The sequence below is a fragment of the Sturnus vulgaris genome, chromosome 24 (assembly GCF_052056855.1).
Source record: "Sturnus vulgaris isolate bStuVul1 chromosome 24, bStuVul1.hap1, whole genome shotgun sequence".
NCBI classification, from domain to species: domain Eukaryota; kingdom Metazoa; phylum Chordata; class Aves; order Passeriformes; family Sturnidae; genus Sturnus; species Sturnus vulgaris.
The window spans coordinates 5,984,437-6,011,935 of NC_142266.1; the positions used below are offsets into that span (position 1 = coordinate 5,984,437).

General features: G+C 54.2%; 1 protein-coding gene across 18 annotated transcripts in view; it reads left to right on the forward strand.

The window, feature by feature from the left end:
• Positions 1 to 27,499, forward strand: part of MACF1 (microtubule actin crosslinking factor 1) — a 137,695-nt gene that overhangs the window by 77,857 nt on the left and 32,339 nt on the right. For all 18 annotated transcript variants that reach the window (XM_088178165.1, XM_088178158.1, XM_088178164.1 and 15 more), the window contains 9 exons: positions 1,198 to 1,260; positions 1,967 to 2,208; positions 2,680 to 2,809; positions 3,589 to 3,788; positions 4,456 to 4,951; positions 5,548 to 7,019; positions 25,554 to 25,715; positions 25,844 to 26,014; positions 27,013 to 27,179. In XM_088178165.1, coding sequence (XP_088034291.1) covers positions 1,198 to 1,260; positions 1,967 to 2,208; positions 2,680 to 2,809; positions 3,589 to 3,788; positions 4,456 to 4,951; positions 5,548 to 7,019; positions 25,554 to 25,715; positions 25,844 to 26,014; positions 27,013 to 27,179 — 3,103 coding nt within the window. The remainder of the gene's footprint in view (positions 1 to 1,197; positions 1,261 to 1,966; positions 2,209 to 2,679; positions 2,810 to 3,588; positions 3,789 to 4,455; positions 4,952 to 5,547; positions 7,020 to 25,553; positions 25,716 to 25,843; positions 26,015 to 27,012; positions 27,180 to 27,499) is intronic.

The window sequence follows — 27,499 nt, forward strand, 5'->3', positions numbered from 1 at the left end:
CTCTGAGCCTGCCTTGAGCAAAAAATGGGATTTTTTCCCCCTTTTAACCAAATTCAGAGGACCTGTGGTGATCTGAGTATGGTGGGGCTCAGCCCAGTGGTTGAGTCGTTGGTGCTCGTTGCTTTAATGCGTCATCCTAATTTAGCTTAATTAATTGTAGCCTAACGAGCTCTGAATTTCCCTGTTTTTGCTGTGGGGACACATATCACTCTCTGATAGAGCTTGGGAGCTCATGGAAGTGTCTCCTGCTCTCTCCTGGTGATGTTCTTCAGCCTCCTGAGGGCTGGAGTGTTTTAATCAACCCCCAGCATTTGGGTTTCGTATCTGGATGACATTTGGGGCTGCAATAGTCAGATGTGATTTACTGGTCTCCCTTTTGGCTTGGAGTCTGTGAAGCAATGAGATTATGTCTGGTTCATTTGGAAACCAGCTCTAAGATGTCTTCCAGCCTGTGAGAGCAAGTCCCTGGACTCTCATCACTGATGGGAATTTACAGGAATTTATGGTCTGGATGTGTTTGTTAGGATTAAGTTCTTTGGGAAATCATCAGGAGAGTGAGGAGAGGCTTGTGGGTGACCAAAGGTGCAGCCCCTTATGTCCATGAAAGCTTTAAACTGTGGTTAGAAAAGAGAGACTTGCCTGGAAATGTGAATTTCACTTTGGTTTTGTGACATCTGGTGTCCAGAGAAGGGACATTGCTGCATCCTGCATCTCTGTGCAAAGAGAGCATGAACACAGGGCTGGTTTGAGGAGTTTCATCCCATAAAAAAAAAGAGGATATGGAGGAATGAATCCCTCCAGGGAAGGCATTCAGCAGTTTTATTGGGCATAATTCACAAAATCATGCTCAGGGTAGCAACTTCCCAGGCATGGCAAGACACCTGTGGTCCCCAGTGTTGCAGCACATGCAGGATCCTGCATTGTCCCTGCTCTCTGGGGGATGTTGGGATGCTGGCAGAGCTGCTCCAGAAGCTCCAGAAAAGCAGGAGCAGCTCCAGGGAAATGAGGGGAGCACATAAAGGGACTCCAAACCAAATGAATGCCCAGTGCTGGGCAGGTGGGTGGTGGAGACTCGGTTGGTTCTTGGTGGTCCTTGTCATGCAGCAGCCATTCATCACTTGCTGTCTGCATCCCTGACACTTCTGTCTTGTCCCTCTTGTCCTTCTTGTCCCTCTCGTCGCTGTCCCCTCTGCCCAGGTGCCACTCTGCCCACTCCAGGAGGCTCAGGAGGCAGCGTGAATGGATACCACACGTGCAAAGGTGAGCTCACTGTCAACACTGAGCCATCCCCCCCGTCCCTTTCTTATTTCCATTTCCATTCCCTGGGAATACAAACCTCAATGTGACACATCCCAGCATCCCAGCAGAAGGGAAATGAGCTTGGCAATGGGTTGGGAATTCTCAGCTGCAGCCATGGAGGGTGGAGGTCGGGCTGAAGGACAGAGAGGGACAGCCCTGGGGAGTGACAGCACCCCGACACCTCGTCAGGTGGTGTTAGGAGCTGATAAATGGGAGATCATTTTAAGGCCTGCAATTAAATTTATTGGTTCTGGGGGATTACAACAGCATCCAACCCTCCAGTTTGAAGAGCAATTTTAATTATTGCCCGTTATCTGCTGTTAGCTCGCCGGTTCAGCGAGATAATAGGTGCATAAAAATGGCTTCGTATCTTGGTGCCAAATTATTCAACCTTGTATTAGCAGCGGAAAGGGGGGCTCAGTCTGCATCAAGATCACAATCAGAGAGCTTTGTTTGTAAACTGTCAAAGGCCATAGAGGGGGGGGACAAGCAGAAAATGCCCTGTGGCAGGAGAGGTGAGGATGATGAGGGCGCAGCCTCTTGGAGCTCCTCATCTCAGCCGTGTGTGCCTGCCAGGGGCTGGGTGACAACCTGAGAGTGTGGGGTGGAGAAGGGGAGGGGCGGGGGGGCAGCGGTGCTGACCCCAGGGCGGATTTTTTGGGCGCAGATCTGACGGAGATCCAGTGCGACGTGTCGGAGGTGAGGCGGCGGTACCAGGCGCTGGGCACGGCGCTGCAGGAGAGGCAGCAGCAGCTCTCGGCCATGCTGCACAGCATGCAGGAGGTGCAGCAGGAGGCCAGCTCCATGCTCAGGTGGTTGGAGTCCAAAGAGAAAGCTCTGTCCGAGCTGGATGCCTCCTCCTCGCCCACCAAGACAGAAACGATGAGAGCACAGGCTGAGCACAACAAGGTGACTTCTCGTCCCTTCTTCTTTTTCTTTCTGGTATCATAGCATCACAAAACGGCCCTGGAAGATCATCCAGTTCCACCCCTCTGCTGTGCATCCCCCAAAGGGTCCCAGAGATGTGATTAACTGCACAGAATTGGTCACAAGGGTTTGCCCTGAGTTTGCACAGATCAGGAGTTCCAGGCAGATCCGTGGAGCAGCACCACAAAGTTTCCCCTTTTGTTGATGTCAAGATGAGGGGGGGAAAAGAGGTTATTTGGAGCCCTTGCTGCTGGCTCACTCCAGCTTCTCCTGGAAAGCAATTCCCAGCCTTTCCCTGCCCTTGCAACCAAGTTAGCTCACAATATTACTAAAAAAATTGATTTAATTAAAGAGCAAAGAGCACAAATTATCCAGCTCCAGCTTGTAGCTGCTGCTTCATTCCTACTCAGTGATTCTTCTGTATCTGAGAAAGTTCAAATCGTTCTTTTCCAGGCATTTCTGGCTGAATTGGAACAGAATTCTGGGAAGATCCAGAAGGTAAAGGAAGCACTTTCTGACTTGCTGGAGAAATATCCAGATTCCCCAGAAGCAGCGAACTGGAAGAAGATGCAGGAAGACCTGAGTGAGTGCCTGAGGCTTTAATGAGGCTTCTGTCTCCAAACATCACGTTAGACGTGGCTCAGGAGTGTGGGGCCATCCCAAAGTCACACCAGAGCAGAGTCACTTCTAATTAAAATTCAGTAAACAGCAAACCCATCTCTGAGCTGTCTGGTATGGGAAGGTGTTCCTGAGATGAGCACTGTCGTGATTAATGAAACCTCTGTGATGGATGTGGATTTTAAAGCATTGCCTCCTTAAATTACTTCATAAAAAAAAAAAAAAAGGAGGGAAAAAATGTGTTAGCGGCACAGGTTGATTATTTTGATTAAAAGCTTCACTGCTTGATATAAAATTCGAGTCATTAGTGAGGCTATCCTAGGTAATTAAGTGTTGACTAAACAAGGCTGTGTGTTCAAAAAGAAGCCCAGAGATTCCCTTCTTTGATGTGCTGACTCCATGCAGGAGATCTGAGTGTGCTGTGTGAGGACACATGAGAATATCCTCATTTATTTTAGGGATGTGAGATGGCTCAGCCAAGCTCAGCCCAGCTCATGGCAATAGTGACTAGAGCACAGAAATCCTGTTTGGATTTTTCTCCTCAGAGCTTCCAGAGATTCCAAACTCTTTGTAGCCACTAGATTTGGCTTATTAGATGGAGAATGGATAGAGCCACGCTGGTTTTATTGGAAAACAGAGATATTTCCCATTGGGAAAACCATGGGGAGGGGAAAATAACCTTGGTGGTGGAGGGGTGGGCTGGCCAGGAGCTCGACCACAGCCAACAGAGGTTTGGTTCTTCAGACTGCAGGTGGGAAAGGGCCAGCCAGGCCACAGCAGCACGGCAGCAGAAGCTGGAGGAGTCAGCAACCCAGCTGGCCACATTCCAGGCTGCTGAGGCCCAGCTGAGGCCCTGGCTGATGGAGAAGGAGCTGATGATGAGCGTGCTGGGCCCCCTCTCCATCGACCCCAACATGCTGAACGCTCAGAAGCAGCAGGTGCAGGTGAGAGGGGTTTGTGTTTCCCTGGATGGAGGAGAGTGAGTGGGCCAGGAGGGAGGTGGGAGGTTGTGCCTGTCTTGTGAGCTCTTTGGAGTGCAGTGAGTGTTCAAAAACCTCATGGCTCCTCTTGCAAAACCCTGCTGAGCCCAAACTGCTGTGAGTAACTTGAAAAGGGTGCAGTGCTCAGCTCCCTTCCTGCACTGCATTGACTCACCAGTGAATCACTTGGCCCCTCTTGGAGACTGAAATGGCTTTAAACAAGGTCTGTGCTGATGCTCTGCAGGACTTGCTAATGCTGCCCCTCTGCCTGCCAGCCTGGCCTTTCCATTCCTCCTGCTTCCACATCCTAACATGGCTGGAACCAGCCACATCATGGAGCAGAAAAGCCCCAGTGGAGATAATTAGATTTTCATCTCATCTAAGTGGTTTGTGCTACAAGACAAATAAGAGAGAGAGCAAAGTCCTGGAGCCACAAGACCCCTCCCAGCTTTTTAACTTCCAAGGTCACAGTAAATCCTGGCCTACCCAGCCCAACTGCTGTCCCACCCCAGGGCCTGTTCCTGCTGATTCCATGGGCTGCATAAAGCCCCTGGAGGTCTGGTTTGTTTTGACTGTGTGTACTTGGAGCTGTCAGTTTTATGCAAACATTTTTATGTTATTTCTGTTCCAGTTTATGCTGAAGGAATTCGAAGCTCGCCGACAACAGCACGAGCAGCTCAACCAGGCAGCTCAGAGCATCCTGACTGGCCCTGGAGATGTTTCTCCATCCACCAGCCAGGTGCAGGATGAGCTCCAAGGGGTCAACCAGAAATGGTCAGAGCTCACGGAGCGCCTCAACTCCCGCTCCAGCCAGATTGACCAAGCCATAGTAAAGAGCACCCAGTACCAGGAGCTTCTCCAGGGCCTCTCAGAGAAGGTGAAAGCTGTTGGGCAGCGCCTGAGCAGCCAGTCTGCCATCAGCACCCAGCCTGATGCTGTCAAACAGCAGCTGGAGGAGACCAGCGAGATCCGCTCGGACCTGGAGCAGCTGGAAGAGGAGATCTCAGAGGCTCAGACCCTCTGTGATGACCTCTCTGTCCTGATTGGGGAGCAGTACCTCAAAGATGAGTTGAGGAAACGTCTGGAGACTGTGGCACTTCCCCTCAAAGGGCTGGAAGATCTGGCAGGTGAGAGAGGAGGAGTTGCTTAAGAGATGTTGGGATGTCAAGCTGCAGCCCTGCTCTTTGCCAAAGGGCTCTCCCATCACTAGGTTTTAAAAAATTATAGGGGGGAAGCACCATTTATCACTTTTTAGGGTTTTTTCATGGGTGTTTTATGTGGGACCAAGCATGGGAGAGTTCCAGCTCCAGAAATACCTGAGCTTGGGGAAGGAGCAGAGGTGCTTAGCCCCACTGATGTGGCTTTTCACCAAGCAGGGTGGCACATGCTTAGAAAAAAAAAAAACAGGTTCCTAAATTGAGATTGGGGCATGAAGAAACCCCAGTGGCCACCCTCTGATCTTGGGATGCATCTTTTGGTTTCTGAGAGGTTACAATTAGAGAATGGTCAGGAGAGCTGAGACTTCTGCACTACCGCTGCCTCTTTACTACTTCAGAAATTTATGAATCAGTGAGCAAAAAGGGCTGCAAGGGTGATGCAATGGAAAGCTCCTTCCTGTTAATCAAAACACAGTTGGTGCATCTGAGATGATTTTAAATAATTGCACTTCGCTTATTTGATTTTTGAGCTTAATTGTCGCCTTCTAATCTCGTTGCCGTCGCAGCCGACCGGATGAACCGACTGCAGACTGCACTCGCCAGCTCCCAGCAGTTCCAGCACATGTTTGATGAACTCAGGACCTGGCTGGATGACAAAAGGTGCCAGCAAGCCCAGAGCCAACCGATTTCTGCTAAACTGGAGAGGCTGCAGAGCCAAATCCAGGAGCAAGAAGAGTTCCAGAAGAGCCTCAACCAACACAGCGGCTCCTACGAGATGATTGTGGCCGAGGGGGAATCTTTGCTGCTTTCAGTCCAGCCTGGGGAGGAGAAGACCACCCTGCAGAACCAGCTGGTGAGCCTGAAAACACACTGGGAGGAGCTCAGCAAGCAGGCTGCTGACAGGCACTCCAAGCTCAAGGACTGCTTGCAGAAAGCTCAGAAGTACCAGCGGCACGCGGACGATCTGCTGCCCTGGGTGGAGGACTGCAAGGCCAGGATGGCAGAGCTGGAGGTCACCCTGGATCCAGTGCAGCTGGAGGCCACTCTTCTGAGGTCCAAGGCCATGCTGAGTGACGTGGAGAAGCGCAGGTCCCTGCTGGAGATGCTCAACAGTGCTGCTGACATCCTGACCGACGCTTCCCAAACGGACGAGGATGACATCCGGGATGAGAAGGCCAGCATCAACCAGAAGATGGATGCCATCACAGAAGAGCTGCAAACCAAGACTGGCTCCATTGAAGAAATGTCCCAGAGGCTCAAGGAGTTCCAGGAGAGCTTCAAGAACATCGAGAAGAAGCTGGAAGGGGCGAAGCACCAGCTGGAGATCTACGATGCCCTGGGGCCGCAAGCCTGCAGCAATAAGAATTTGGAGAAGCTCAGGGCACAGCAGGAGGTGCTGCAGGCCCTGGAGCCACAAGTGGATTATCTGAAAAACCTCACTCAAGGTCTGGTAGAAGATGCTCCAGATGGATCTGACTGCTCCCAGCTCTTAAGCCAAGCTGAGGTGGCTCAGCAGGACTTCAAGGCTGTGAAGCAGAAAGTCAACGACTGCTGCGCTCTCATGGAAAACAAACTGGAAGGGATCGGCCAGTTCAACAGCAGGGTCAGGGAGATGTTCTCCCAGCTGGCAGATCTGGATGATGAGCTGGACAGCATGGGCCCCATTGGGAGGGACTCTGACAGCCTCCAGTCCCAGGCCGAGGACGTGCGAGCCTTCCTGGGCAAGCTGCAGCGGCTGCGATGCGACATCGAATCCTCCGAGGGCGAGTGCAAGAAAATGCTGGAGGACGAGGGCAGCCCCGACTTGCTGGGGCTGAAGAGGGAGCTGGAGACGCTGAACAAGCAGTGCAGCAAGCTGACAGAGAGGGGCAGGAACCGGCAGGAGCAGGTGGAGACCACGCTGTCCCGCGTCGAGGATTTCTACAGCCGCCTGAAGGAGCTGAGCCACATGACCACTGCAGCCGAGGAGAACGAGGCCTTGCAGTGGGTGGTGGGGACAGAGGTGGAAACCATCAACCAGCAGCTGGCAGACTTCAAGGTGAGTTTGGTTCTATAACCATTTGGGGGTTTTTTGTTGTTGTTGTTGTTTTTTTTAAAGTGGTTCTTGGCGTTGCGGTTTTTTTGTGGGCTTCGAGCCACGGCGTTGTTTGTTGTGATGGTGAGTGGGTTTGTGCTGAGATGTCCTTGCTCTGGAGGATGTGAAATCCCGCTGGTGGACTTGATAGTCAGTGGTGAAAAGGTGTGGAAAGATTCTGGGATTGGCAGGAAAATCCCAGTTCTGCTGGTGATGGGCGGTGTTGGCATGCCAGCACCTCGTGGGCTGGTAGAGGTGGGTGGCATTTAGATTTTTGGGGAGGGGTTTGAGTCCCCCTGAGCTGTGGATTTGCACTGTTTGAGAGTCTAGTCCAGATCAGATCATCCTGTAGGCCTGGCTCTGCCTGGCCCACTGTTCCTGTTTGTTGTTCACTCCATCTGGGTCACACATCACGTCCATTTTGGGACCCTTGGGTACAAAAAAAGCCACAGATAAACTGTGAGACAAGGAGTGCACCCAGGAAATAAAACCAAGGTGAAGTTTTATGTGTGCTGCTCACATTTCCAGCAAGGAGCTGATGGAGACCATCAAGACTTGAGAGAGGGAAGAGTTGGAGTGTGTTTGATATATTTCTATACAGTATTATGGTTTTGGGTCGTGCTGTTACACTACATTAATTATATTAACACGGCTTAGAAATTCTCTTGCTGTGAAACTTCTATTCCTGATGTGCTCAGGAGTTGATGATTGGGCTGATTTACATCTGGCTGCTGTTTTCCTGGTGTTAATGGGGGGGTGGGAGAGAGAGGCAGTTTTACAGCCATTTACTTTTCATCTCATGGCTAATTGATCCCGTTCCACCACTTGAGCAGCTCTGTGAAAGCTTTACCAGGACAAGGTGTTTCTGGTTTGCCTATCCAAAAAAAAAAAAAAAAAAAAAAAGAGCTGAAATGTATTTATGGGAACAAATTCAACCTCACCTGATGGTGTTGCTTGTGCTGGGCAGTTTGCTTTGAGCTGATATAGATGGGAAAGATTTAAATTCATCATTAAACACCACAGAGTCACTTGGAACAAATACATCCAAAAAGGAGATTTTTACTTCTTAAAATCAGTGAACCTTTCCTGCAGAACCAGGGATTATTCCCAGCTGAGCAGCTCTCATTAGGAACAATGACAAAACCCAGGCTGGGCAGGAGCAGCTTAACCCACCGTGGGGTTTGCCCGTGGTGCACAGCTCAGTGACCTTGGGGATGACCCTTCAAGGCACGAAGGGTGACCTGAGCCGAGGGGGTTTGGGGTCTCAGGTGCCCTTACCAAGAGCCGTGGGGCCTTTGTGGGTGGGAAGGTGGAAGCTGCAGCCGTGGTGGGAAGGTTTTGCTGTGTAATGGCTGGGAATGAAATGGGGGAGAAGCAGGAGTGGAGGATGGAGCAATCGTGGTTCCAGCAGCTTCCCTCTTTTCCCTCCTTTTCCCTCCTTTTCCCTCCTTTTCCCTCCTTTTCCCTCCTTTTCCCTCCTTTTCCCTCCTTTTCCCTCCTTTTCCCTCCTTTTCCCTCCTTTTCCCTCCTTTTCCCTCCTTTTCCCTCCTTTTCCCTCCTTTTCCCTCCTTTTCCCTCCTTTTCCCTCCTTTTCCCTCCTTTTCCCTCCTTTTCCCTCCTTTTCCCTCCTTTTCCCTCCTTTTCCCTCCTTTTCCCTCCTTTTCCCTCCTTTTCCCTCCTTTTCCCTCCTTTTCCCTCCTTTTCCCTCCTTTTCCCTCCTTTTCCCTCCTTTTCCCTCTTTTCCCTCTTTTCCCTCTTTTCCCTCCTTTCCTCCCATGCTCGGTGCATCCCAAGGGATTTTTTACACAAACCCTAAAGGTTGCAGAGCTGATCCTGGCAAAGCTTCACCTTCTGCTCCCCTCTAAGGTGAACACAACCCCAGGTCCTGATCTGCACATCAGCAGGGACTGGAGGGAGAGCTGTGGAAAAGCCCAGCTTGGGGAAGCTCACCAGGCTTTTATTTCCCAATAAATTCCCTCTCTAAGACAAAATCACCACTCTTGCCCTCCTTGGATTGCAAACCAGGGGTGTGCCCGGAGTGTCCTGGTGGAGCAGAGGAGCTCCTGGTGCTGGCAGTGCTCTGGGGTGAGGGATGGGGTGAGGGATGGGGTGACCAGGGCTCTCCAGGAGCAATCGTTCTCTGTCTGTCCAGAAGGCTCAAATGCAGGCAGATATTATGTCTTAAGGCATTAATTTTAATGAACATCTGTGTAAATGAGATGCAAATTAGGCACGGCCCCGGGGGCTCCAGGCAAGTTGCCAATGGAGCCCTGACAAAGGTGGGCACTTCTGGACTCTATTGTGTCCAGATTTTAATAAAAAAAGATACACTGAAGGCTCTGGTGGAGGCTGGGAACGGATGACTTTGGAAGCAGCTCATATTTGAAGCTTCCCATGTATTTTTCTTTTCCCTTTTCTTTCCCCAAAAGGCCACAACCTCCTTAACTTTTGGAAAACTGCCATTTGTGCATTTCCTCTCTCGCACCCCCCCACAGCCCCTTTCCCAGGTCACAGAGGGACTAATCCTGGCTTTGGGATGGATGAGCCCTCTCCTGCTGTAAGTTTTCCTCCTGGCTGAGTTCCTCGAGGCTGGGAAGCAGCTGTCAGCTCATGCTCAGGGGGAAGCTTTGTTTGCAGGAGGGGTTTTGCTTCATGGGATTTTGGGGACGGGTCCTCACCAGCTCCCACAGCCATCAGGAGCCAGGATAACGATCCAAGGTGGAGCTGGAATTCAGGGATTTTGGGAAAACCAGGCAGGGACTGGTTGGTTGTAGCAGGATTGTAAGAAATCCCATCAGGAGGTGACTTTAAGGGGGTCATCGAATTCAGCCCAGAGTTTTCTGGTGAGATCAAGTGCAGCTGAAAGGCATTTCTGTGGTTTGGAGCCTGTGCTTATATGGACATCCCGATGGATTGCTTTGGATCCAGCTGTGCCACAGCAGAAACAACTTGGGTTTAGCTCATGTTGAGCTGTCAGAGCAAAGCAACCTCATCTTTAACTCCTGATCTCCAGCAGGAGTTTAACCCCAGGAGCTCTCCTTCCATCCTGCCTCTCTGAGGAGCCTCTGTTTTTTTGTAAAAAGGTGCTAAAAGTCGGGAGGATCTTTGTGCTGAGCCTCACCCGGCCAAGTTGGGCTCTTCAGCACAAGGGACAAGTGCCAGGCACCAGCAAGAGCTGCTCGTAGGAGTTTCCAGGCTGGGGCACTTCTTCCCCCTCCACTGTCTCTGCTGTCAGCTCAGGTTTCTCAAAGCTTACGCTAATATTAAATTTTAATGACTGGAATCAAATGAGCTACAGTTGAGATGTTTCTAAACATAACAGCTCTGTGGATTCAGTTTGGCAAACAGCAGAATTCCCCAGGGAAATGATTCCCCAGGTACAGATGAGGCAGGGGGGGGTCACTCACGAAGGCACAGGGGTTTTTTTTTTTTTTGCATTGCTTTGTCTCCAGCAGCAGCAGCCCCTGATCATCTGGAATGCTCTGAGTGAGAACTCTCCACTCCAGAAATGCTGAAACTGATGGGACAAAGCTTGTGCTGCTCAGTGCAAGTGGCTCATCCTCCTTTAGAGGCTGGAGAAGCAGAGAGGTGAGGTTTGTTTGCTGCTTGGGAGCAGAGGTGCCAGAAAGCCCCAGGCATGGGCTCGTCCTGGCTGGCCAAAGAGCAGCCTGGGCCATGGAGCTGATGGAATCAAATTCTTGGGTGTTTTTGGGGGAGACATCTGTGCTGGGGTAGCTTGGCTAAGCAAGCTTAAGCCTGGCTTTTGTTTATCTTTTACACAGTGGATTTTGAACTTAGGTTTCAAAGCTTGTGGCTTGTGCTTGGCCTTGGCAGTTCTGAGCTGGGACCTTCTTTGATTCACGGGGTTGTTTTTGGACAAACTCTTAACGTCACCACGTTTCACCAACGAGGCACAGCGTTAAAACTCAGCCCTGAGTCAGCTGGCAGGGATTTTTGGGCTCTGTGCTCAGGAGTGAAGGATCCTGGAGCCTCCCCAGTCATGGAATCATGGAATGGTTTGGGTGAGAAGGGGCAGGGACACCTTCCACTCTCCCAGGTTGCTCGTCCGACCTGTCCTTGAGCTCTTCCAGGGATGGGGCAGCTTCTGTGGGCATTTCCTCCAGCAAAGAATCTCAGCTGTGTCCTACCAGTGTGCTCTGCTTTGCTGGGCACACTTTGTCCCCATGAGGAAGATGAGAGCAGGATCAACCCTGCATTCCCTCCTCTCAACAGCAGAGCAATCCCCAGAAGGGATTTCTGCGAGAATCTGGAGTGCTTCCCCCAAAAATGAAACCCAAGGGGGAAAAAAAAAAAAAAGGCATCGAACTTGACATCACCCAAAGGTCGCTTGGGGTAGGCGCAGTTGGCTGAGGGTGGGGACACCTGGTGACATGGACCCTGTGGTGGCTCCTGCTGTCACCACAGCTGAGCTCGGTGGCGCTGGGGCACGGCACAGGAATGTGGCAAGCCGGGACCTGCCACTGCTGGCACAGCCAGGCTGTTTATCCAGGATCTCGCCTCCCTGAGTTAATTAAACCCCACCCTGGAGAGGAAGAGGAGGAGCAGGAGGAGCAGGAGGGGGTCTCCCACATCCAGCTTTCAGTGGGTGATGGCTTTGTCAAGGCAGCAGAGGGAAGGGATGGGATTTGGGGATCCTGCCTCTCCTCCTGACATTTTTGGGGAGGTTTTTGGAAACTGGAGTTGCTCAATGCTGTGAACTCTGGCAGTGCTGCGTCACACCAATAAAGGTTTAATGCTGGATGATGAAGAGGGGGAGGGAGAATCCCTAGACAGCAAGAACTGAAGCCTCACTGCCTGATTTTAGAGTAGGTCAGGTCGGCCGTTGTGCCTCCAGCATCCTCTTTGTCTGCTTCAATTAAAAAAAAAAAAAATATATATCAGGAAAGCAATCCTGAGAGTAGTGATGCAGTGAGTGAGGCCCAAACCAGAATTACTCATCTGGCCATTCCAGTGCTGCTGTGTGACCCTGCTCCAGGTCCTCCCTGGGAGAAGGGAGCAGTGAGAGCCAGGGCTGCCCTGCCCTCCTCCTGCCCCCCTTCCTGCCTGAGGGATGTCAGCTTCTCTCAGCACTTTATTTATGACTCCTAATTCCCCCAACCTTTCCACCAGGGAGCTGACTCAACGGGGCTGTCACAAGTGCCACTGGTGGTGCCTCGTGTCCCTGGGTTTCTCTCAGGTGTCACTGATGGCTTTGGAGAGGGGGCTGCCACTCGTGTGACCTCGTCGTGTCCCCTGCATTGATGTCAGAGGCAGGGAGGGATGGGATGGGGACATGACTGCCCAGCATCCTTTCACCGAGGATATTTTGCAGCAGGATCAGTGTCTGGATTCCTCCCCAGAAGTTTTAGCCCTTTTAGGTTTGCAGCTTGTGCCCCTCAGTGATCCCTGTGTGCACAAGGGGAATTTTGTGACCTTCCTTTGTAGGGTGATCTTGATCTTTTCCAACCTCAATGCTTTTGTGCTTCTCCCTGGGACTGTTAGCTCTGCAGAGCTGCTCTTGAAGATCAGAGAATGATTTGGGTTGGAAGGGGCTTTAAAGATCATCTCACTCCTAAGGAGAGCAGAGGACGGGCAGAGAGGAAAAGCAGCATCCCATTTTGGGATTGCAGGGCTGGACCGGAGAGCAGGAGTGACTCCATGTGCTGATGGCACAAGGTATTGACACTCAAAACCTTAATTTCTGGAGACAGCAGGACACCCTTGATCCTTATCCAGGACAAGTGGCCACACAGGCAATGCCCAAGCACCCAGCCCACGCCTCCGGGGTGGCTTTTTTTGGGGCACTCCACACCCCAGCAACCAGCCAAGCCCCCGGCAGATGGGCGAGGGGAGGTGGCTTTCTGAGAATGGGATGTGGCAGGGAAGGGACTCTCTGCCACTTGCTGTGCCCCTAGCCTGGCCCAGGGTATTTTTAACCCTTCTGTGCCCCCGGAGGAATGCGTGAGGCTCCCGACAGTCGTGGAGCTGGGAGCAGCTGGGTGGGACTGGGCTGGGAGTGGGGACAGGCTGCGTGACGGTGTCTTCTCGTTGAACGCTTTCCAGACCTACTTAAAGTATCTCTGGCTTGTATTTTCAGCATCAGCAGCACACGCAGAAATGCCTCCTCTCTGACAGCTGTTAAGCTGCCTTAAAGGCACCATCTCCCCTCGTTTGGGGAAAGGGGTGATAAATGGGGGGTGATAAGCACGGGCTGTGCTGGGTGACAGGGCTGTCACCAAGCCTGGCTGAGGACAGTGGCCATGGTGGGGCTGGGTGTATTTCTAACCTTGGCGATCTTGTGCTTGCCCTGGCAGCCTCCTCTCTCCTTGGAAGTGAATTTTAGCACTGAGGGAAGAGCAAATGTACCCCCGGAGCTCCTCCTTCCTAAAGGGAAGGCTGCTGGTGTGCTGGTTCATCAGCAAACCACGGGTGGGCTTTGACCTTGACGTGTCAGCAGAGGCACAGGCGCTTCCCTGATCCCGAGAACAAGAGTGAATTAAGCCAAGACTTGCTGAGATCGACCAAATCCTAGCGAGGCGCTTTTTTTTTTTTTTTTCTCCCCTCCTTCTTTCCTCCTTTCCTCTTCTTTTCTCGGGAAACAATCAGGCTGTGATCAAATGATGCCTTTGAGGAGCTGCCTTGGGTCAGTGCTGCAAAAAGCCACCCACTTGCAGATGCTTTGGTGACCCTGCCAGGTCTGAGCAGAGGGACATGGCCGGAGGAATGTCCTCTCTCCAGAGCACTCGTTAGCTGCTGGTGATGACACTTCACAGTGTTTCCAGGAGATACTAAAAATACCAGCTTTGCATAAGACCAGGAGAGCTGAGGATCCGAGGGAGGAGGAGGAGGAGGAGGAGATGGGAAGGTTTTTGTCTGCAAGGGCTGAGCAGAGGAGGGAGAGGAGCCTGGTCCCAGCAGGATGAAGCTGTGGAGGGTGGGGGGATCCGTGGGGACATTCCCATCACCCACAGCATCCAAGCCATGCTTGGGGAAGGGAGGGACTGTGGCCACTGGGTCTGGAGCAAGCAGGGAAGGACTCGGGCTTGGATTAGTCACTGCAGCCTTCCAAGAACAATTGCCAATTCTCCTGCTGAAGGAGTGGTTTCGATGTGGATTCTCAGGATGATGACACACTTACCTCACTTCCTGAAGGGCCTCAGAGCAGTTCATTAATCACCCCATCCCTGTTGTCCCCCTTTGTGGGATGCCCACAGAGCCCAGGATGCTTCAATTTGCAGGGAAAGCAGCTGAGGACAAAAATGAGCATTTCCAGCACCTTTCACCTCCTGGCCACCAGGGCCCTGGCTCTACCCTTGTCCCATCTCAGGTTTCTGCCAGGGAGTTTTGGGGAGCTCTGTGCACGAAGATGGGGTTCCATGGGAATGCTGAGTGCCTGAGCACTGCTGTAACACGTGGGCTCCAGGCTTCGTTCAGGAGAATTATTTATACCAACATCTCTATTAGCTGCCTGGCAGTGAAATCGCTGCTGTGCAGCTCCTGCACTCTTGGAAGAACAAAACAAATTTAATTTTTTTTTTTTTAATAGCCCTCACTGCAGCCGTGCATCCAAAAGTGCAGGAGGTTTCTCTGGGAGTTTGGATTTTAACCTTTTCCTAAAACTTTCCCCGTGGAGGTGCAGACCCCCGTGTAGCCTGATGAGGTTTCCTCCCACATCCCTGCAGAGGGAGAGTCCCAAATGAACAGGCTCCAAAGGTTCCAAAAAGCTGATTTAAAGATGTGCTGGCTCCCTGCATCCCCAGCAGCTGTAGCCTTTGAAGAGGGATTGAGTGGTGGCAGAGCCCTGATGTGAGGTTGGTTTGAAGTCAGAGGGATGAGGGAGCACCCAGAGCAGCACAGCAGGGTGGGAATAGCCCCAGTGCTCCTGCCTGGATCAGCTGCTGGAATGGCAACCACAAAGGTTTGGGAAAAGGAATGAGTGAAGAGGAGAGCAAGGGGGAAAGAAAGAAATCCCTCTGCCCTTCTGAGAAATGCAGCAAAAGCTTTAAAAAACATGAATCCTCTGCTAAAACTCCCAGCACAACCTAAAGTGCCGTTTCTAAGGGAGATTTTTGTGTGTGCTTGATTTGGATTCGTGCTTTTATTGCAGTGTCTGAGGGAGGGTGAAATGCGCCCTCAGTCCTTCTGTTGGGCTGGATGCACTTGGGGTGATCCACTCTGCCTTGCTTGGACCTGGCACAGTGTCCCAGCCCAGGGGTGGCACTCGTGGAGTCAGATTTGGGGGATACAGTGACCCACACGATGTCACACGCAGGGGACAGGTTGCCCTGTGGCTACCCCATCCCTCAAGGCCAGGCTGGAGCAGCCTGGTCTAGTGGACCCATAGTAGAGAGTGGGACAAGATGAGTTTTCCTGTCCTTCCAACACAAAATATGATTTTATGACATGGTCAGCAAGACCGTGGACAAAGCTCATGGTGCCTCTCCTCCATCCACCCTGCACTCCCAGGGCAGAAGGGGCACCAGGGTGAAGTTGAAAGAATCTTTGAGGGTGAAGAAAACCCTTGATCTCAGAAATGGCCCATCCATCAGAGACCTTGAGCTGCCTCTGAGCTCTCTTGCTCATCACATAACGTAGGTCCCTTGCTTTCAGCTGCTGAGATGCATTGAAATCTAAATATACATTGGTTTCCAAATAGTGCTGTGGATGTGGCACAGCCATAACCAGGGTGACATCAGCCCATGGCAGGGACAGTGATGTCCCCACGTGCCAGGGCTGGTGGCCATATGAGGAAAGCTTGAAACCAGCAGGTTCAGGAGACAAATGGGGATGCTCCTCCTTGGAGAAGGTGTTGGGTGGGTTTTAGCTGAGGGTGTTTTATCTGTAGGACATGGCCTGGGGTGGCTCCAGGAGCTGTCTGGGGACTGAGCAAAAGCCAAGTGAGGGGTCTTGGTGGTCACTTGGAAACACCTGAAAGGACAAAAATCAGACAGGACTTTTATGTCCTTCCACATCCATCCCTTGCACCGACACAAAGCCTTGACCTTGCAATTCCCAGCACTGTTTGGCTCCTCTCCCCATCGTTGGGGTGGCACTTGGAGGCTTAAAGCCATGATTTGGGGAACCTGCAAGAGATCTGGCCGGGATCTTCGGGTTTCCAGCAGGTTTCCAATTGGCTTTCATCCCTACCCCATATTTCCCTAATGGTTTTAGAAATTCTTGATGGGGGGAACGTGTTGGGGGAAGACTTGGCTCGCTCCTGGCACGTGACTCGGTGAGGAAATGGGAAAAGAATTTCTGGCTGTGAAACGGGGCAGCTCCACGTCGAGAAAAAAGAGAGAGAGAGAGGGAGGGAGGGAGAGAGAGAGAGATCGTTCCTTCTTCGAAGTGGAACAAAAAAACCTCCTCGCCCCAGCCCGGATGCCTGGGATTCCTGGCGGAGGGGCCCCGGAGCGGTAACGGTGCAGCTCCAAGGTGGTAGCAGAGGAGCCAGGGCAGCATTTCTGGCACAGCACCGTTGTCCTCTTGTTGTTTCAGCTGCTCTGGATTAATAGCAGGGAGCAGGAGCTGCGCTGTCCCCTGCCAAGGGGAAAAATCCAGGCGTTGGGACACTCTGGTGGTGTTGGCAGCTGGAGGAGGCTGCAGGGCTGTCTGTCCAGGAGAGCTCGGGGGGATGTGGAGGGGATGAGCCCTGGATGGGTGAAAGGGCTCCCTGGGGGATGTTTGGAATCCCCCCCCATATCTCCACTCCCTCCCCACCTCCCGCGTTTTTCCTTGGTTGTATTTAATGGTGGGAATAAAAAGGGGGTTCCAAAGGTTTCCCACTATGCAAAAATCTCCATCTGAGGAGCATTTAATGGGCAAATCCCCCCTTGAACCTTCCCCTTCCACAAAACATCCTTTCCCATCTCTCCAAAAGCAAAACAAAGCTTTGGGAATGCGCTGCTGGAGCTGCTGCGTGTGCAGCTGGGACATGGGGATGAAGGGTCTGAGAGCTTGGGGATGTGAAAACTGGGCTCCCACCACACCACACCACGACCTTGGCAAAGCCTTGGTCTTTTCAGGATGGCAATGCATCAAAAAATATTCGGGATTTCATCTCCCTTGGCTGTGGCTCACCATGGCCAGGTGGGAAGGCTTTTGGTGAAGCTGTGGCACAGCAAAGTGAGATCCGAGATCCGATTCTCCCAGTGCTGGTGCTTTTGGGAGTGCAATGCTGCACGTTTTTCTGTATTAAACACCTTGTATTTTTATCCCGATGCCATAATTCATCCCAAAGTAGCAGGCCGGGTGGCTGGTGGGGCGGGTTGTTGCCTGGAGATGCGTGGAGGCTGTTCCCAACCCTCCTGTTTTCTCTCCCAAGTCTGTGACTTCCCTCAGCATCACTTCGCAGCGCTGATTCACGCGCCCGGGCTGCCTCCCTCCCCACTTCCAATGTTCCCCATCTCTTAAACCCAAGGGTTTTGGGGGAGGAAAAGAGGGTGACAGGACTCAGGAATGGGAGGAGCAGGATGCTGCCCTAGAGCCGGGGCTATAAAAATCATGATTTTTAGGAAAAGAGCCTGCAGTGGTTGAGAGGAACAGTGGCGAGTTGCGGGTGGCTTTTTTGGCAGAGCCACGGGGGAAGGCAGAATTGGCACTTCGGGGGGTGTTTCGGGTGGGTTTCTCCGGTGATTTCGAAACTCGGTTCTTTGTGCGAGGGCGGGTGCGAGGAGCAGAGAGACCCGATGTGTGCGGGGTGGGGAGGATCGATCTCCGTGTCCTTCCCAGCGCCGGCTCGGGGAACAGCGGACAAAGAGCCGGGGGAGCGGGGCCGGTGGCGATGGGAGCCGGAGCCGGAGCCGCCGCCGAGCCAGGGCGTTGCTGCTCTTTGTCGGGGGCTGCCGCCTCCCCCCGGAGGAGGGGCCATCCCCGGCGGGGCGGGCGGGGACCACCCCCGCTCTACCACCGAGCATCACCCCCCATTCCCCAGCCGGGTCGCGCTCCGGTTCTCCCCCCACCGTTTCCCGGTGGATGGGAGCGGGGTGGAGGCTCGGTGCGGGGAGGGGGGGTGCGGGAAGCCCGGCGGTGCTCGGGGAAGGGGCGGCCCCGGCTCTGCCGCCCCGCCCCGCGGTGCCGCCCCCGCCTTTCCCCCCGCCCTCCGCCGGGGCTGGAGCTCCGCGGGTGCCGGTGCTGGCGGCGGCGGCGGGGCCGGGGCGTGCGGCGGCCTGTGCTGCTCGGCCTTTTGTTCCGCCGGCGGGAAGGAAGGAGAGCGGGCGGCGGCGGCCGGGAGCAGGAGGAAGAGCGGGAATAAGAGGAGGAGGAGGAGGAGGAAGGCAGCCATGCATCCCGCCGCGCCGGCCGGGGGCTGCCCGCGGGGGCGGCGCGGAGCCCCCCGCCCCCGGCCCGGCCGCTGAGCCGAGCACAAAAGGGGACGAGAGCGGCGGGGAAGGGGAACGGGAGGGCGGCCCCGGGGGTTGTTGTGTGTCTGTGTGTCCGTGATTCCCCCCCCCCCCCGTTCCCAGCCCCGCATCGCCGCCGGTACCGGCTCCGTGCCCGCCCCGCCATGGCCGGGCCGCCCGGTAACGCGGAGCCGCCGCAGCCCGACACCGGCCGCCGGCAAAGTTAGTGCGAGCGGGGCCGGCAGCAGCAGCAGGAGGAGGAGGAGGAGGGAGAAGAAGAAGAAGAAGAAGCAGCAGCAGTAGCAGCAGCAGCGGCAACAGCCGCCTCCAGCCGCGGCTGCTCCCCGTCCCCCCCGCCGGCTCCCGGAGAGGCAACTCAGGGGATTCCATCCCGCTCCGTCCCTTTGCCATTTTTGGATGCGTTTTATAGCCAATTTTTTTTTTTTTTCCTCGGGAGAAAGCGAAAAAAAAAAAAAAAAAAAAAAAAGAAAACAAGCGAAGACCCAGCAGCCTTCCTCCACCGCCGGACTCCGCCGCCGTGCCGCCACCGCCGCGCACCCACCGGTTGGATTTTTGGGGTGTTCCGCCACTGCCGGTGGCACCGGCAGCGACAATGCCATCATGTTTTTGAGACAGGAAACCTCCGAGTTTGCCCTGCATGAAGAACTTCCTGTGTTTAAAGTTGTACGAATATCCGCTGACAAGCTCAGTTCAAATGAAAACACGAGAGTCGGGGGGAGAGGCTAATTCGGACCAGCTGGACTTGCAGGGCGCTCGGAGCTGGGCAGAAAACGCGCGGAGCCGCTCGCCACTGCCAGCCGGGAGCGGCCGGGACAAGCAGTGCCTTTGTTAGTAAAGAAGGACGGACGGGATAATTTAAGAGCTTCAAACTCTTCCGCCGTTTGTGCCGCGAACCGCTTGGAATATTTTCCCGGAGCTGTTGGATTTTGGATGACCCTCTGACGGAGGGGTGGTTTTTTTTTAGGGGGACGGAGTGGGGATGAGATGGGTTGTTTCACTGCTCAGGACCGCCGGTCGGGCTGCTGAGCCGGCGCGGTGCTGCCGGTTCCCCCTCTCGTCCCCGTAGTGTCACTTTGGGATTACAGACTGCCCCCGGCGGGTTTGGGACCTGCTGGCCGTGTGATGCTTCCTGCCGTGGCGGGCCAAAGGTTGCCAGGGTGGTTCTGTCATCCTTAAGGACGAGAGTATGGGCAAACCACTGAGCCGGCCAGACTGTTTACGGCAGAACCGCACTTGCCTGGGGAAGGGCGAGGATGAGGATGGTTATATAGAGGATTGCTACGTTCCCCAGAGATCCATATACGACACCATGAGAATTAACGAGCAGATCGATCAGGGATCGAAGCTCAACCAGCTCTCCAAGAGCACCCTGGGCAAGGGCGATGGCAGCACCATATCCAGCAACGGGACTCTGGGAGCTGCCAACGTCTTCGAGTCCAGGCCACCAGAACCCAAAAAGCTGGATGAGCGAGTCATCTTCGACCAGCTCAAACTCAGCAGCGACGTCTCCAAGCCAGCGCCAGCTCCACCAAAGAGGCGACCGAACCCTGAGAAGAAGGAGAACGTCAACAGGCGCTCCTGGAAGTCCTTCATGCCGCCCAACTTCACCGAGTTTGCAGAAAGGATGGGGGCTTCTCTGAGCGAGGTGTCGGAGGCGGGCGCTTCCAACCCTTCCCTGCGGGATAAGCGGGATTCCAGCGCCATGCTGGCCGAGCAGCCGGGCCAGGCCGAGCACGGCGAGCCCATGTCCGAGTCTCTCACTCTGGAGCACGTCTCCAAATCATCTGGCACGGCCGAGGCTCTGGTGGCCAAGCAGTTTGGTGTGGATGGCTACGGTGGCCCCCGGGACGAGCGCCAGGCTGGTGACAGCCGCGTCAGGGACCTGGCCAGGGCCCGCCGGCTCCCCAGTGCCACCTGGCCACGAGCCAGGAAGAATTTCATCAGGGGAAACTTCAACGACGGGCACCAGGAGACCCTGGAGGCCTCCGAGTCGGACTCTACAGTGGAGAACGTCAACCTCTCTCCGTGCCTTAGTGAGGAGCTGCTGGATACGGGACTGGATATTCTCATCACCTCCAATCTCAGGGAGAAAACGGAGTCTGAGCTGAGATTTGAGGAGGACGAGCGCTGGGTGATGATGGAGGAGTGGGAGGAGGCGACGCTGTCAGAGAGAGGAAAGCCTGTTCTGGTGGCAGAGGAGAAGAGGAGCTGTTGCTTGGCAGATATTTCTGAAGAAAGGGAACAATCCACTGCTCTGGAGGATGGCTCTGCCCCCAGCCCGGGGACCACCCAGTCCTGCACGTCCCCAGGGGGTGGTGGCAGTGCATGCTGCACAGAGGATGCAGCAGTGCAATGTGGGGTTGAGGACTTTGCTCCAGCGTTGGGGCGCTCAACCAGCCCCACAGGCCCCGAGCTGTCTGACACAGACTCGGTGCAGATGTTCCTGGAGCTGGAAGAGCAGTGCCTGAATGAGGATGGGGGTGATGGAGCTGTCCCCAGCTGCCTGGAGGTTCAGATGTCCCCGATGGACTCAGAGGGACTGGACACAGATTCAGCCAAGCTGGCTGGGCTGGTGGTTGAAGGGGGTCAGCACAGGGCCCCCTTGGATATCAGCGCCTCAGACTCTGCAGTTGTGTCAGATCTGGAGGACTTTGATGTCACCTGCAGCTCACAGGTGCTGAGCACGCTGGAGCCCTTGACAGAGCCCTTCTCAGAAAGGGACACCTTGGCTGTCACCCCCACGGACTCGGATGGAGGGGCCTCCCCCAGCCCCGTGGCCATGGCAGGGCTGGGGTCCCTCCTGGAGTGCTCCCCAGGGCTGGTGGGGGAGGTTCCTCCTGACCCACTCGTGGAGTTCGTGGCTGGTGGGACTCCATGTCCTGGCACAGGGGCACATCCAGCTGCGGGACTGGGGGGAGATGGGTACCCCAACGCTCCCCTGGGGTGGGCTGAAGATAACCAAGACTTGCTTCCCGAGGGGACCTGTCCTGGCCCAGTGTCCCCCTGCCAGCCCCCAGCCCCAGACACAGCGATGGAGGAGCTGGGGTCCCCCCCACGGCACAGCCAGGCTGGCACTGAGGGCATGGATCCGTTCAGGACCCATCACCTCCTACCTGGAAGGACTGAGGCCACCAACTGGGATGTCCCAGAACTGGTTTCTGAGGATGAAGCCACAGATTTGGGATCAGGGAGTGGAGCTGAGGGCTGGACTCATCCAGCAGAGAGTGGGGATGTTTGCTGTGCTTCTCTGCTGCCTTTCCACGCTGGCTCTGCATCAGAGCCAGGCTCCAAGGCTCCGACAGCATTCCCGGTGCCTGTTGAGGACCTCCCATGGGAAATGGTTTCCCTGGGCCGTGGCCTGTCTCTGGAAGGGGCTGCCCACTCCGAGGGGTGCCCCATGGAGGTGGCTGTCACACATGGGGGGACACCAGCAGCCATCCTGCAGCCGGGAGATGTGGATTTGTTGTTTGCCCCCAGCTGGGAGCTCCCATGTCCTGCCAGCCCAGCCGCCCATGAAGAGTTTCCCGGCACATTGTCCATTGCAGGGCCTGCCATCCCATGGGATTTTGGGGAGCTTCCTGCTCCAAGCCACCCACTTTCACCTGGAGACGTGGCTGTCCTGGAGCCCCAGGCTCAGGGGATGCCACCAGCCACCAGGGATCCTGCCATGGACGCTGAGGAACCTCCAGGAGCCACCACCACCACCACCACTGCCATGCCCTTGATGGTGGAGGAGCTTCTGGAAGCCCCACCACCCTTTGCTGACGTGCCTGTTGCCACCGTGCCACCACCAGCAGCAGCCCAGCCACTCGCCTCGGGTGCTGGGGACCTCGGTGGTGGCCCCGTGCCATTGGCAGTGGCCTTGGGGGATACAGATGACTTTGCCATCCTGGAGCAGCTGCCCGCTGAAGCGGTGGCTTTGGAGGATGACCCTGTTTTGAGAGCACCTGCAGCGGGGCTGGCAGCTTGGGAGGGTCCCCCTGGTGCCTTCTCACCCCTCCCGGAGGGTCCCAGCACCCCAGAGCTGCTGGGGACACCCTTTGCTACAGCACCCAGGGCACAAACCCTCCCCAGGGCTGTGTTGAGGGGACCCCTCCGTCCCCACAGCTTTGGGGGTGCCCTTTCCTCGTGTCCCAGCGAGGGAGAGGGGACATCAGGCACGGAGGGAGCCCTCGGCGCTGCTCTCATGGCAGAAGGGCCCCCTGCTCTCCCAGATGGATTCGTTCCAGATAACGAGGTATTTGTTGCTCAGGCTCCCGCAGCCGAGGCTCCAGGCGCAGAAATCACTTTATTTTGCACTCCGGGGGTGGGTGGGAGGTGGGAGCCCACTCAGTAACTCAGATCTGGGCTTCCAAACAGCCTTCTCCCTCCCGAGATCGGCTTGAATTTGGCAGGCAAAAAGTTTTTTTGGTTTTTTTTTTTTTTTGGAGGGTGGGGGGTGTGGAATTGTGTGGTTGTGTAAGTAAGGGAGGCAAAAGATTCTGGCTGCTCGATGACCTGAAATGTTGACTGACACTTTCTGGCTTATTAAAATACATTTTGGTCACTCAGATGGAAATCACGGGCTTCAGACAAACCTTCTCGCTGGCTCCTGGCAGGGAGTTCCCATCTTTGAAGCAGAAAATATATCAGGAAGGAGAAACCTGTAAAATGAATTAAGTGCAAGCAATTCCTGTCCCGTGCAGTCATCGCTGTCTGCAGGTTTTTTTTTTTTTTTCTGTGAGGACTGAGGTGCTGAGGCTCAGAAGGAGCTCAGGAAGGGGCTCTGCTTCTCTCTGGTGTTTGGGGATTTTTGTTGCTCGTGGCTCTTGCCTGGAGAGACCTCGGTGCTGGAGTTCCCACAGCCGATTTCCTGCCATCTGGATTAGGAGAAATAATCACTAAGGAGACATCAGAAGTTAGTCAGCACCAAAAATCCCGATTTGGTGGCAATTACTCATCCTTTGGGCTGTACCACCCCTTTGAGATACACACGTGGAGGGGCTTGGAGAGGTGGTTTCACATGGGGGGTCCATGTGAGCACGGGCTGGGACACCCAGAGGGGACCTGGGTGAGGGAAAAACCGCTGGGTTCTTGTCATAGATGTCTTGTTGATTGAAATTCAGTGTGGGGGACCCTTATTTTAGGCTCAACACCTCTGATTGTTAACCCCACAAACCTTGCCCTTGCTCCAAGCGTTGCTGGAAAAATGCTTCCTGGAATTCCACATCCAGCAGCAGTGGGGTTAAGGGAGATGAGGGAAGCAGAAATCGAGGGGATGCTTTGGGAAGCCTTTGTGGGAGTGAGGAGGAGGTGTGGTGGGAGCAGATGTCCTCCTGCTCTCCCAAAATGTCTGTCCAGCTCTTCCCCAGGGCAGGACACCTCGCTCCACGGCAAAGGGGAGTCGTTAAATGTTTGTTTCCAAGCTGAGTCACAGTGAGGTTAATGAACTAAATCACTGGAATCTTTTATGAGCGAAGGAAAACAAGTGTGTTGGACACGCTCACCCTCAGGCTGTTGCTGGGATTATTTTTGTCAGGCTCCTCAGGGAGCATCAGGCTCTCAGGCTGGTTCATACCTGTGTTGCAGGTACCCCTGGTTGGACCATCCAGGCTTTTCCACAGGGCTCCCTCCTTGCCTGGCTCCTTTGGAGTTTGTTTTGCAGCCCATGGAGAGCTCGGACCAGCCCAGCATGCCAAGCTTATCAGCCTGATCCTTTTGTGGGTTTGGCTCTCCTACCCAGCAGCTCCATATATAAACAGTAACAGGAGAACAGCCCGGGAATCAGTGATTCCAAGTCCCCATTTATTTCTTATAACCGTGGCAGAATTCTCCATGAGCAAACAGCTCTGGACAGTGTCTGCCAGCTCACCCTGCGCTCATGTCCTGGAGGGACCTCCCTGCCCTCCGGTTACTGAGCCCTGCTGGGAAAAAAAGTAGCTTTTTTTTTTTTTTTTTCCCTTTGGAAACGAGGGCAGGGAAAGTCACAGCAGTGCCTCCTGCTCAGGCTGGGAGCTGTGCCTGTGTGTTTTGGGGAATTTCGGTGTTTTTAGGGAGTTTTGCTTTGTGCCCCTCCGGAGCAAAGCGATTGCCGGGCGCAGAGAGCCGTGTCCCCCACGAGCTGCTGCTCTGCTGGGGGAGGAGATCTTGCATCCAAGTGGGAATTTTTCAGTGCAGGCAGCGTCTGTGCATTCTTGGGCACGGGGAGCAGGTGGCTGGCTGCCATCCCCTCTGCTTCCCAACGGGAAAAGGTGCCAGGGCCAAGGGTTCTGCTCCTGCCCAGCCCCGGCTGCAGGGTGACCCATGCTCTGCATGGGCTCCTGGGCCAGGGCAGCAGGGTGAGCCAGGAATCTGCTCCCTATTTCTGGGATTTGGGGTGTTTGTTGTAGGGGACAGGGCAGGCTTGTCCCTGGGGACCGGTGAGGAAAGACTGGAGAGGGATGGTGCACGGCCAGCGTGTGGTTCCAGCCGATCCCCGGCTCTGATAAAGAGCATTTATCTCCTCTGGAGGAACAGGATTCTCCCTGCTGCCTCTCCTGACAATGGGGAGCTTCATTCGCTCTCCTCCCCCTTCCCTATCAAATCTTTTTTGGTTTAGAAAGCTTTTCCCCACAGGATTCCCAGGCAGGACCGTGCCAAATCCGTGGTAAACGACTCGCACATTAATTGCCTATTGCCTTTGTCTTTCGAAATACAGCGAGCTCCTCGCTGCCTGTAATTTCGTGGTTAACAAAACTCATGTGATGTCAGGTCTCCGTTCTCAATAGCTTCACTGTGAGAATTGCTTGGGGTTTTTCCCCAGGAGTATTATTTCCCAATCTGATGGCGAGTCAGAGCCGATGCTCTCATTTCTTCCTCAGTTTTCTCTTTTTTACCTCACTCCAGTGCTTGGAAAAATGAGATTTACCCATTTAAAACCAGAGGTGGGTGTGGATAGACCCTGAGCTGTGCTCCACACCAGCAGATTCCCGTGACATCTGTGTCACTGGGTCAAGGCGAGGGAGGAGTTCAGACAAACTTGCACAATTCCAATAAAATCAGTGCAAGTGGCTACTGCACCTTCCCTAGAGAGGAAAGTATCCATGGAAAGACTGAGTGGCTGGAAGAGCAGCTCAGAGCTGATAAATCACCTTTTCTCTCCCACCTTTTCCACCCACAGCAATTCCAGAAGGAGCAAGTGGATCCCCTCCAGCTAAAGCTGCAGCAGGTCAATGGAGTTGGTCAGGGACTCATCCAAAGCGCCGGGAAAAACTGTGATGTGCAAGGGCTGGAGCATGACATGGAGGAGATCAACACCCGCTGGAACACCCTCAACAAGAAGGTGGGAGCATGGGGAGGGGCTGTCCCTGCTTTCCCTGGGGTCTGGGGGAAGGAGGGGACCACAGGCAGGGAGCTGAGGCTGCAGAGCTGGTACCTGACACTGCCGTGGGGTTGTTTTTTGGGGTGCAGGTGGCCCAGCGAGTGGCTCAGCTGCAGGAGGCTCTGTTGCACTGTGGGAAGTTCCAGGACGCCCTGGAGCCACTGCTGAGCTGGCTGGCAGACACTGAGGAGCTCATCTCCAACCAGAAACCTCCCTCTGCCGAGTACAAGGTGGTGAAAGCTCAGATCCAGGAGCAGAAGGTGAGCGAGAGCTGCGGGAGGGGACTCAGGACAACCAGACAACATTTTGGGGGTCCAGCTGAGATGTCCAGCTGTAATGAACACTTTGCCCACACTCAGTGATCTCCATCACCCAAATCACCACCCAAATCGTTGCCCTGCTGCCTCCTGAAGTTGCCCGCTGGTTTTGCTGGTCGGCCGTGCTTTTCCAGCCCCGAGTTTTGCTTCGTGCTGATAATTCTGCTGTGTCAGGAGCGAGCTGGTGGTGGTGCAGGGCCTGGTTTGGCTGTTTGGACAAAGGGAACGTTACAAAGTGTGAGAGCAGGCCCGAGGTGTGCCCGTGTTTGCTGAGATAACAGCCCGGGGTCGGCGCCTGCCCTCCGAGTGGGAGGAGGGGAGGTCAAGTGTGGTCATGGGGAAATATTTTAGAAATGAATTCTTACCCAGGCTTGGTCTGATGTGTGGAGGTTGGAAGAGGAAATGTGCTTCAAGTGGAAGTTAAAAACTTGATAAGTTGGAGGGGGGTTGGTGGGAAAGACTCAGAAAACTCTTCTGGTACAGAAGTGGTTTGGATCTTGAGTGGTGTAGAAGAGGGAAGGGGGAAGGGAAAAGGAATGGAATGGAATGGAATGGAATGGAATAGAATAGAATAGAATAGAATAGAATAGAATAGAATAGAATAGAATAGAATAGAATAGAATAGAATAGAATAGAATAGAATAGAATAGAATAGAATAGATAAAATGAAAGTTCAGTTGGATGGGACCTGCAATGATCACCCTGTCCAGCTGCCTGACCACTTCAGGGCCGCCCAAATCAAAGCATGTGATTATTATAATGTAATATAATACAACAATATGATATAACTATAATTTTTTGAACTGGTTTTGAAGGCAGAGCCATGCCCCTGGGCTGGGCCTGATCTCAGCCCAGTGCTGAGCCACAATTAGAGATCTGACCCCTCCAAGGGCTGGACTTGGTTCTGCTGCCCCAATCTGGTAACTTTTGCTTCCCCAAAGCTGCTCCAGCGCCTCCTGGACGATCGCAAGGCCACGGTGGAGATGATCCAGGCAGAGGGCGACAGGATCGCACAGGCGGCCGAGCCCGCGGACCGGGACAAGATCGTGGGGCAGCTGGAGAGCCTGGCCCGGCGCTGGGAGGGGCTGCTGGGCAGGGCTGCTGCCAGGTGAGGGGGGCTGGGGGCACCTGCCAGGTGAGAGGGGCTGGGGGAGATGCCAGGTAAGGGGGACTGGGAGCAGCTCACCCCACAGTGCCCTCGAGCCTGGGGTGACAGGGTTAGGGAAGCTGGCAGAGATTTCTGTGCAGATACATCCTGGAAATGTGGAAACAGCTGGAAAACATGAGGAATCAAAGGCTGGCTGGGAGCTGATGCTGATAGCAGTGGTTTACAATGGCAGGGAAGAGCTGAGATTAAATAATTTCCCTGCAGGGGAGGGATGTTATTTTTATTCCTGTAAGCTTTAACGTTTAGCAACATCCTGTTGA